This window comes from Crocodylus siamensis, chromosome 1, assembly GCF_052110815.1.
Source record: "Crocodylus siamensis isolate JL-2025a chromosome 1, ASM5211081v1, whole genome shotgun sequence".
NCBI classification, from domain to species: Eukaryota; Metazoa; Chordata; order Crocodylia; family Crocodylidae; genus Crocodylus; species Crocodylus siamensis.
Window position 1 is genome coordinate 271306907 of NC_143395.1, and position 11459 is coordinate 271318365.

The 11459-nt window shown below is 41.6% G+C and overlaps 1 protein-coding gene across 1 annotated transcript in view; it reads right to left on the minus strand.

Moving 5' to 3' along the window:
* PHEX (phosphate regulating endopeptidase X-linked) overlaps positions 1-8892 on the minus strand; it is a 175620-nt gene extending 166728 nt beyond the window's left edge. The window contains exons 1-2 of the mRNA XM_090062296.1: positions 8210-8892; positions 3470-3538 (exon numbers count right to left, since the gene is read on the minus strand). Coding sequence (XP_089918422.1) covers positions 3470-3538; positions 8210-8333 — 193 coding nt within the window. The 5' untranslated portion in view covers positions 8334-8892. The remainder of the gene's footprint in view (positions 1-3469; positions 3539-8209) is intronic.
* Positions 8893-11459: the final 2567 nt, after the last annotated feature.

An 11459-nucleotide genomic window follows, 5' to 3' on the forward strand; every position in this document is an offset into this window, starting at 1 on the left:
CAAAGGGTCACTCCAAATAGTGAGCATTAAAACCCAAGTCCACAGTAAATGATCATGATATGAATATACATACCAGTTTGTCACAGAGCGGGCCCTAGGAGAGGCCGTGATCTCCCTAGCGCCCCCTACCGTGCCAAGTTAACTGTTTAGCACCCTCAGTCTCGCCCGCCACGTCTTGGTGTTATATATCTTTTAAGGGAGGCTGCCTTACTGTTCCCTATGACACGGTGCTCTGTTCGTCCTGGCCCCTATCCTATGAGGGGTGACCCGGTACACCCCAGCCTTATGGGCTACGCGTGCCTCCAACCTCCCCTTTAGCACGCCCCAAGCCTCGCAGATGTACCAGACGTTGACTGGTCAGTTTACTCTCTGCGCCCTGACTGGCGCTTTTGGGCTTGCCACGCAACTGGCGCCTCCCACAGGCGCTCTGGCCTTGTCACTCAACCGGCGTCCTGGCCAACGCCCCTGGGCTTGTCACACAACCAGCGCCCTTACTGGCACTCCTGAGCTTGTCATACAACTAGCGCCCTGTTACCACCCACTGGGGTTGGGGTTGGGACACCCCACACGCAGCACTCTCTACCGCGCTAATTATCCCGATAGCCACCCCCACTGGGGTTGGGGTCAGGACACCCCAAAACACAGCGCTCTCTACCGCGCTGGAAGCACCCCCGCCTTACTGGGGAGCTCCTAATGAGGCCTCCTCCGTTCCCTTATAGCCTCACCCGGTCCTCCGGTGTAATGATAACAAACTAGCAACATAAAGCCCTGAGCCCACCGGTTACAACCCAAAAGAAGCTGCCCGGCTATAACCTAAACTGTGTGCCACCTAGGCGCTCCCTCACCTCTCTGCCAGGGTTCTCTTCACCCCCTCTCATCATTATACGAACACTGGAGCGCTCTGGCTGCTCTGCTTAACTCTGGTCAGCTCAGCTCAGCTCAGCTCTGTGGCAGCAGAGCTCCTGCTCCTTGGGCTGCCAGAGGGGAACTGCCTCAGGCCTCAGCCTTGTGTGTTTATATAGGCTAGGCCCTGTCCCCTGGCAGTCAGCTGACCCACTCAGTTGCTTAGGCAACCCCCGGCTGTGCTGCCCTATTGATTGGCAGCTAAGCCCACATCACCATCACTAGTAGCCAGCACCCTAGCGCTCCGCTACACTCCTTCCCCCTTAAGTTCTTAACCTTCATTAGGAGCAGGGCACACTAGTGCCCAGCGACACAGTTAACTAAGGTTTATACTGCATGTACAGAATAAAATATAAAACAGGTTCCTAGTTCTAATTTCACTATTGGTTAGAATAGACTTTAAACCACACTACTGTTTCTCGCAGGCAGTTGCTGCCTGAACCTTTTGTGGGTATAAAGTACAGCTTCATTACAATGAGACTCAATGTAGCCAAGAGAACGTCCATTAAAAGTCCATTGCTGTAACAGGGTTAGTCAATTTGCTGCTGCTTAATAATGAAAAGTATATAAGGTTATCTATTATATAAGTTTATAAGGTTAGCTACTAAAGATAGCTAGCTAGCTAGTTAGCTACATAGATAGATAGACAGATTAGTGCCTGCTGTTAAGACTGTTAAGAATGCAGGGGTTTGTCATAAACACGGTATGTTACAATGAGGGTGAGTTGTATATCAAAAGATTCAGATATTCAGTTAATCTAGTTTCATTCAGAAAAAAAGCTTTTCTTGTGTTATCTCAATATTTCAGTTTCAGCATGCATAGCACAAAGGTGCGTGGATATTTTTTTAACGAGCTTTTAAAAGTTCAACATAAAGAATGAATTGATGGAGATGGGATTGTTTCATATTTAATCAGAATGGGCATGCCATAAATTCTTTGCACATTTTTTCTTCAGTTTCCAACTACCGTACAAGCTTGTAAGAGAACACTGCATTTAAATCAAAGCTAGCCATAGTCTTTTATAAGGCATTCAGTCACCTCACATGACCTTCCAGATGTTTATAAGGGGTATGCCTCAAACAGCAGAGGCCCAGACTAAATTCTCTCTCTGAATTCCCCCATAACTTGGTGGTAAAATCCATATTTATACTGTACAGATTGGGCCCATGTTCACTAAATATAGTATCTGCTTTGCCCTTAGGCAATTCTTGTACATCTGAAAAGTTGTAGCTAGTTTTCAATAGTATGCTGGAGGCAATCATTATGGAACACATGCTAAAGTAAGGTCAGTTCTAACTCTGAGTTTTCACTACAGACAAGTAACACTTTCAATGGACACAGTGTCATTTTAGTACCATACCCAAATGTTGTATAGAAAAAACAATCCAGTTAAAAAGCTATTTTTCCCCAGTTCCAAAAATGAATATCCTACTTTTTGAGTTCTGACATACTTCATCAATTTAATTTAGTCCCAATTCTTATTTTTCTGTGTCTCAAAACCTTCAGGGCTCAGATGAAAGCAAAAGTGCCTAATATTGTTAGGGCACATTCATTTTGCAGAGTGCAAAATAGTAGTAGCAAGTATAGGAAATGTCATGGAAAAAAAGCTTTTGATCTTTCCGAAACAATTTGAAATCAGTTTCAAATACAACCTGGCCATCATACAGTATATCATATTCACTTATTACTTGAAAGAAAGTTCCCAGTTTGTTTATATATTGTCATCTTGCTTCTAATTTGACACCTTGAAGGTCAGATTTTCAAAAATGCTGTCTACTGATCCAATTGCGCTCCCATTTAAGTCAATGGTAAAATGGCAATCATTTCTGGTATGGCAGAAGCTGAAGCCAAAACTGAGCAGTGGAGAAAGCTTTGCCCAAGCTCCATGAAGAATTAATCCTCTAATGGTGTAATACCACCATAGGTCCTGATCCTATAAAGGTCCCTGCACGTAACAAGTTGGAGGTTAAGAGCCACAGTCATCCCCTGTGGCATGAAGTGTTTATATGATCATGCACCAAATCACCTCTCTCAATATGAACTATATAGACTTACTGTTGTGCTGGCTGCTAAAAGGAAAACTGAATCCACTAGACCAGTGGTCTCCAAACTTTTTTGATCGCGCTCCCCTATCAGTAAAAAATTTTTGAGCACTCACCCCCAATATACGTATATTTATATAAATATAAATATAAATAGAAGTTCTAATATTTTCTTCCCGCACCCCAATGGATCATCTTGCGCACCCCACTTTGGAGACCACTGCACTAGAACACCACCTAAGGTAGCCAACTGTAATTCTTGTCCTACCTGAGCCTTTTGACTTTGGTAACAATACAGTAGAACTGAGACTACAGCAATGCAGTTGAATTAAAGCAACAAAACATATCTGCAATATGTTGCTTATACATGGATTTTAAAAGGCTCTCATAAATTATTCACCATTACCAAGGCTTCTGGAATAAGAAGAGCCATGGGACTATTAAAACAGTATCAATATTCCATACTTCCCTCATCAAGGTACTGTAATTATGACACAATGAAAGAGAGAAATAATGTTGCTTACCAGCTTCAATGCATTCTGGAGTTAAGCAATACTGTTGCTTAGGCTGAAGTTTTAGAAGTCCTTGACTAACTGCAAAATGAGAAAAAGGTATTGTGATGAATTTATTATTATTGTGTTCAATCAAGCACCATGATCTCTGTCGCTCAGCCAGCACAACATATACCAAATAATGTATTTTTTTACCTTAAGTAAATACAATTGTACTTGAACAATCGCCACATTCAATATGACAGAGAACATAGTCCAGACATTGAATATAATCATATATAATATAGCTGTGTAAAATAACAAGATTTAATTTCCTAACTGATATTGCCATCCTAGAACTGGCATTCTGCCAAAGCCTCTGCTCATCAAGGCAATGATAACTGCATTACTGAGGGACCAGGCCAGCTAGAACAATAATCAAAGTGAAGAAGGCAGCAAACAGGGCACTGGAGTGAGTGCAGAAAAGTAAGCTCTATTTCTAGTTCTGAAAATGACCGTCGTTATGACCCCCAGCAAGTTGAAGCTATGGTCAATGAAAATGTCACTAAATCAGCTATGATACAGCAACTGCCTTGCAAAACCAACAAAATGAATGTACAGTATAGTCATAGACCCTTCAAGCATATTCTGCGCAAGCTGCCTTTTACCCTAAAAACAGTGTAGCCAGGCACTATACTGCTGGTAAGCTAATTAGCTTGGAAGTGTGGGCTAACTGTCCAGGTCACTCAGCACTATTAACAAGTGCACTTGATTTACTGTGCAAACATGACTTTAGATGACCTTACATGGTTTCCTCACACACACACCCCCACCCTCCTCTCCCCAATATTGCCCATAACACAACATTTCCTTGTTTAGGCCCCAGTCTTGTAATCACTCATGCTTAACATTCAATTTCAACAAAACTTCTCACATGCTAATAGTTAACAATGAGTGCAAGCGTTCGCGCACACAACGTGAGCGTTAAGAGCACATATGAGCATCAGGCATAAACCTGCACTGGCTAGCTAATAGCACCTACAACCAGCTGGTTTGCTATTAGCTGGTAAAACTAGATGCTCACTTCATCCAGGTCTTTGAACTAGCTGGCATAGCACAAAGGGAACAAACCAAACAGGGAGGACAGCCTGGGAAACGTACTGAATTATCAGTACATGTAGGTGGTATGTGCTGGATAGAGTATAAGACAGAAGTCAGAAGTGAATTCCCATGGCAGAACCCGCAGTTCAAGTTGCTAGTCCAGACAACACAAGTATTTTCTCCAAAGAAACGGGTATTTCAGTGTGCTTTCTATAACTGGAGAACCACCAGCATGAAAAGAAGGCCTCTTACCTTCAAACACCGTTAAGTGGCCACAGAAAAATCTCAGTGATGGAAGGATATACTTGACAGTTCTTGAACTGACATCACTACATTGTTTATTTGGTGGCTTGAAGGACCTCACACTTATTAGTTACAGTATTTGCAACCTTAAGCAGATTTTGTGTCAGAAAAATAAAAAAAGGTCCAGTACAGAAATTAAAAAGAGTGATCTTTTCCTGACCCTAGTAGTTTGCAAATAGCCCTTCAGGAGTGTCAGAAGCTATGATATCATTTTTATTGGGGGTTTTTTTTATAAGCATTCAATATCTTGTTTTTATAAAGGTGCTTAAAAATATACTTCCAACCCTGAAGACATAAGTAATAGACAAATCTTATAACCTTGTTTCTGTTACATAGTCCAACATGTAATGATGTTGTAGTTCTTTGCATTTTATCATGAAGCCAGGAGGTTTTAGATTTTTCTGTTTCCACTCTAACTTTTCAAAATGTTTCCATGTGCTAAAATGTTAAAGCAGAAAAAAAAGAGAAAAAATTGAAAAAAAAGAAAATTTGAAAATCCTAGCCTTCATTCATTCTATTGCCTTTAGTGGCAAAATACGAAAAATGGGAAAAAGTTATGAAGAAACAAAAAATCTGAAATTTCAGAACTGTTTTTGGTATTCAAAAAACAAAAATAAATTCAGCCCCAAATCTTTGGGCTTGTTTAGAAATTTCCTACCTAAAAAAATTAAAACAACATTTCATTTTCAGTTAAACCCTATTGCCTGCCTTGTGATATTACCAGAACCCATTGCATACAATATGTTACAGCTATCTGCTGATTGTCAGCACCTGTCCTGAGACATGCTGGGTTTGATTTAAGGTACTATACAAACCAGCCATAAAAATAGTCTACATTATATGTGGAACCTTTCTGTGGGTGATTTGCCATTTTATGGTGCCTTAAATTGGGTGCACATATAGCACCCTTACTATTTATGAAGTGACTAACATGTTAATCACAACATAAATATAATGTGCAACGTGGCTCTAGGGAGCACATCAGAAAACAGAAATAAATAATTAAAGTAGTCTTACAACTTCAAAGTTGCTAGCAAACATAGGAAGTTAACACTGAAAACTAAATTGCCTTATTTATGTGTTGCTGGCTAAGAGATCAGCAATTTTCTCCCACTCTCTTCCTGTTTTTAGAGTAGGAAATAGAGCTGGCTCATGAGTTTCTGAGTTTACACAGATGAGCAAGGTGCTCAATGAAAGTTTAACTGGTGGAGCTAGAAGAGGGTATGGTTACAAAGCTTGGGAGATGTGCAGAATCAGTATTTTTCCTGGATGACATTGTATGTTATGACAGACAGAATCTAAAGTTACCCTGCACTGGCAAAGGTCCAGCTGAACTGGTAGCAAAGTTGTAAGTACCCGGATGCCTTTGCTATATATGTTAGATATTTTCCCGGAAAAGAATGGGAAGTGCTCTCTGGAAGCTCTTAAACAATAGCTAGAGCGAATATACAAACTAGAAATGATGATAGATAAAAAGACATGATTTTTTCCAGCTTCTTATTAGAGTTGAGAAAATAACTGATTTGACTGGTTCACTGGGCAAACTGAAAATCTGGGGGTGAAAATGTTGTTTCAGATTGTCCTAAAATTAATTTTTTTAAATTTTGGGAGGAAACAAAAATTTATATTGGAGTAAATTAAATGTTGCATGTGACCTGAAAAAAGGGTGGGAAGGAGAAGGAGGGAAGAGGGGGAAAGGACGTTAATATTTGTTCATTAAATTAATTTCCACAAAAAGAAAAAAAAAAGATTGTACCTAATTTTTTTATTTCAGCTTTTCTTCAGCTGAAACAGTTGGAGAAATTGGCCTCACATGCACAACATGGTTCAATCTACCTGACCATGACTACCTGACTATTTTAAAAGGGGGGGAAGGTCAAACAAAAATTTATGTTCAGTCCATATAAACTCAAGGTGTGATATTCAGCCATTGAGCTTTTAAAACAAGAACCAAAATGCATGGGTTCAGGATCAGCCCCTTTACTCTTATTAAAATGTCTCTTTTATATTGTATATTTTGGCCTGTATTTTCTTATCTAATCTATGCATAAACCACTTGCATTTCTTATCAATCTTACCGAGCAGCTTATTCTACATTTTCCGCAAGCGGTAAAAGACACCACTCTCTTCCTTTATTGCAAGTTTTGCAATACTGTATTATCTTTAAAATTCTTTTAAAGCCCATTATTGAATCTTTTTGCCCAGTTAAAATGAGGACCAATGTCCAAGAGACAATATTTATGCCTACAAATAATTCAGACAAGTGAATTTATCTGGATTCTTTGTATATTATTTACTCCTATGGAAGCATTTATGAAATCAGTTTCTAATTAGAGCAACGTGAAAGTGTTTTGCTTTAAATTTACTATATAAGTGCTGGCAATGTTTTCCAAGTTTTAAAAAGGAGTTATAATTGGAAAGGTTAGTGCTAGTATAGTGATAAGACAAGAAAAGCTGAGAGAAGTAGAGTATATTAACATTCTTGGAGGCTGTAATCTCAGTTTGTGCAAATTGGCAAAACTGTTGAAATCAGTCAATCAATCTGCTGAAATGCTGATTTACTTCAGATGAGGATTGGACCCTGCTATCTTTTCCATACTGCTACTTTTCCAGATGTTTTTCATTGAGTAGCAGACATTTTTGGTATACACAAATATACCTCACATCAATTTATAAAAATATATGGGCACTTCCAAAACCCATTTACAACATACCCTAAGTCCCAAAGAGGAGATATTCTTCTTTTACTATGTTCAGCGATAGCTAATAAATCTGATGGAAATAGTTTAATTTCATTCAGCATGCATTTGATTACCATATTTGCAGAGAAGATTTTGCAATTAATCAGAGAAAAACATTAGCTGTTAAAAAATGTGCAAGCAGATGCATTATCTAAACCTTCTTCAGAACATTTAGTTAAACCCTAATGAAAACCAAATGAAATGAATAACTAAAATGATTCCATAAAGCATGCGGATTACTGCTCAATGTTCTGCAAACTGAGAATATTAGCCTGTATTAGTCAAAATCTACATGTTAATCAGCATTATTGATATGCATGGTCTTGCTAGTTTCCCTGTTCTTTAAAAGAACACAATTCAAGATACAGCACATTCCACAGAGTATTCAAATTCAAATAAAGTATTCACCACTACTTTAGCTGGGGCTGCAGCTTCCAGATGTAACATTTCTTTTTACAAATACTGAAATATTTCCATTGCTATTTAAGCTGAAAGCCAAAGGGGTAACAATAGTGAACAGCATCAAAATAGGCACAGGTGAGCCACACAGCAAGAAGTAGGTGCAACCCAGGAAGCAGAAGGACCCCATGAGAGCATGAATTGTATTAGCCCATAACTTTTAACTTACCTAGAAAAAGTGCAATGCCAAGCACTATAGTACAAGTTACAAATGCACCAAGGGCTATCCGAACTGCTTTGCTGGCAGTCTTCCTAGTGCCTCGCACCGAACTCCCCACTGTCTCTCCTTCCATTAGGATGGGATGTAAACGTACTCACTCTGCAAGAAGTTTATTTCCCCTTTGCTTTGGTTTTAGCAGGATTTTAGTTACTCACAAAAGCCATCCATAAGCTTTCTCTCTCTCTTCTTTCTTTTGAGAGCTTAAAAGTTCCTGTCATAAACCATTCCTAGCCCCCTTCTGCTTGCTCTCTCTCTCTCTCTCTCTCCCTCCCTCCCTCTCTCTAAAGAAATAAAAACCCACACATAAAACACTAGCTGTCGAAAGTTTTACTCTGACCAGGACCTGGAAAGGCAAACACTGACCACTTTATTTAAGCTTTTGCTATCTATAACATCTCTATGAACCAATTGCTTCACAGACTCCTCTATCAGAGATTCAGACCGTGAATATTTCACAATGTTGCTGAACTGTTTTGGTTATTTAAATATATAGCTACAAAACCCTCTATAATCACAACTAGACTTCCAAATATTTATAATACTGATTTGATAGAGTGATATTTCTTGCATCTAATTAAAAAACATTCTCTCAACTCCTCTTTCTCAAATCAACCCTGCGGCATCATTTGGCTTCAGCAGAAAAGAGAGACTCTCAGTGAGCAAAGCCCTTTTTAAAACTTCCTAAGAGCTCCTGGGATATCATATAGCATTTATTTTGGGAACTTTGTGTGTGACACCATGTGGCAAAAATCAGAGTTATGCTCAAGTACAGCACAAAACAGTAATTAAGACAACCTACAGAAGACTTATTTCATACAAGACATATTTTAGTCCTTAATGACTGCTATGAAACTTAGCAGAATATACTCTGCTTCTGAATTAAGCATTTCTCCTACTCTGCGTGGGATACTGGAGAATGCATCTGTTTTTGACAAGTATGGCTGCAGAAAGGCAGGAAGGAAAGGTTTTATCTACTAGGATGTCCAGGAACAAGGTTTAACTTGGAGGTGGTAGCTCTGGAGTGTTAATTTCCCAGAACAATCTTTAATACCATTTATCATTTCAAACTGAAAGTTTCCTGTATCAGATGGAGGACATCAAGGCCTAAGGCTAAACAGTGAAATAGCAGCATAATGATGGAATTGATACTGTCATTTTCAAAATGTCTCATATCTAGGCTTTTGCCATAAAGTATGAAGGTTAGAAAGAAAGATACCACACTCATGCTCCTTGACAGCAGGGAATATTTGTGTAACTCTTCTGGCAGCTAATTTGTCCCATATCACACCCTGTGCTGGTAAATACTTAATGAGAGGAATGAAGACAGTGAAATCTCAGTAGTCTTATGAAAGAATCACCCCAAATCATCTGTTTAGAGGCAAAATTACCTTCGCTAGGGGGAAAGGCCAAGAAAGCCTGCTTCCAACCCACCATGTGCATTAAGAGGAAGGCCTAGATCACTACCCTGGAGATCTTCAAAAGGAGACTGGGCACACACTTTGCTGGGCTTATTTAACCCCAGCAGTCTTTCCTGCCCAGAGCAGGGAGGCTGGACCTGACAATCTCATGAGGTCCCTTCCAGCCCTAAACTTCTGTGCATAGATGGATTAACGCACGGGTCAACTGGGCATGAGCCCAGGGGCTCCGGGATCCTCATCAGCAGGGAAGGAAAAGCAGAAAGACAAAAATGGCTCGCGGTTTAAAACCCTGGCTTTCACGTTTGTCTCCCTGCAGCCAGGAGTGGGGCCCCTCCACCAATGTGGCTGTGGGGCTGGGGCCCAGCTGGCCGGGAGTGCTACACAGCGCCAAGCCTGGGGGGGAGGGGATGGGTCAGGAGTGCTGTGCCACAGCTCTGCAGGTGGGCAGCAGCGCTGGAGGGGATCTTGGGGGGCTGTAGCGCCACAAAATTCACTGTAGCCCCCCTTAGCCACCCCTCCCAGCACTGCCACTCACCTGCAGAAGCATGGCATGGCATTCCCAGCCTGGCCTTATTCATGTGTGCGGCTGCACAGACGCAGCTGGGCAGCAGTGCCCACCAGTCAGTGCAACAGGGGCTGAGTGGGAATAAGACAGAGCCACAGGTGGCTCGTGGGGAGTGAAGAGGGGAGGAGGCTGCCTCATAGTGATCAAGGGTGAAGGGAGGAGGTCCTGTAAGGGAAAAGTGTGCGCGTGTGTGTATGTGTGTGCACATGCATGAACATCTGCTTGTGTCTGTGAGAGTGTGTATGTGTGTGTGCATCTGTGGCTGCATGTATTTGTGTGCCCACGTGTGTGCATGTACATGTGTGTCTGTGTGCATGTGAGTGCATGTGTGCATCTGTGTCCATCTCTGCATGTGTGTATATCTGTTTGTGTGGGGGCATCTGTTTGTGTGCATGCATCTGTTTGCATGTGTGTGCATGTGTATGTATGTGCGTGTGTGTGTGTGTGTGTGCATGCATGCATCTGTGCATACGCGCATGTATGTGTGTATGTGTCTGTGTTCATTGCAGGAAGAGTGTGTTTGTGTCTGTGTGTCCATGTGCAGAGAGTAAGAATAGAGCGCATGCCTGTCTGTGCATGTATGCCTCTGTGTGTGTATGTTTGGCCAGAGCGGGGGGAGGGAGGAGCAGAAGAGGCAGACATGTGCCCCCGCACCCCCATCCTGGTGGGGCCCACCCAGCCTCCCCCACCAGCACCAGGAGGGGAACGGACCCCCACCCTGCAGCCCAGCTCCCATGGGGATAGGGGACCTCCAATTTTGTGTTTGCCCAGGGCCCCAGGACACCTTAATCCGCTTCTGCTTCTGTGAATCTATGAATCTCCACAAGCCGCCCTGAGTTTTTATGTCCCCTGGAACTGTCTGTTGCTTCAACCTACACCTAAGCTCTGTTGGAGACATGCTAATGAGACTCCAGAAAAGAGTGGCCCTCTCTCAGTCTCTTAGTCTGTAAACAGACATCTCATTTAATCTGGGACTGACTGTCCCAGGGTTTGACCTGGGTCAGAACAGGAGTGACACAGTCAATTAGAGATCACCCTTCCAACATGCACAGCTCCTTTCGTCAGTGGCCAGAGAGAGCACACCACCCATCAGGCTTGTCCCTGGAATGAACCACAATAACCATATAGATATACAACACAATATCTTAGAAAAGTGTGTTAGTACATTTTATCCAGCATACTTCAGAGGGACTTGAAGTGGGGCAGTGGATGTGTT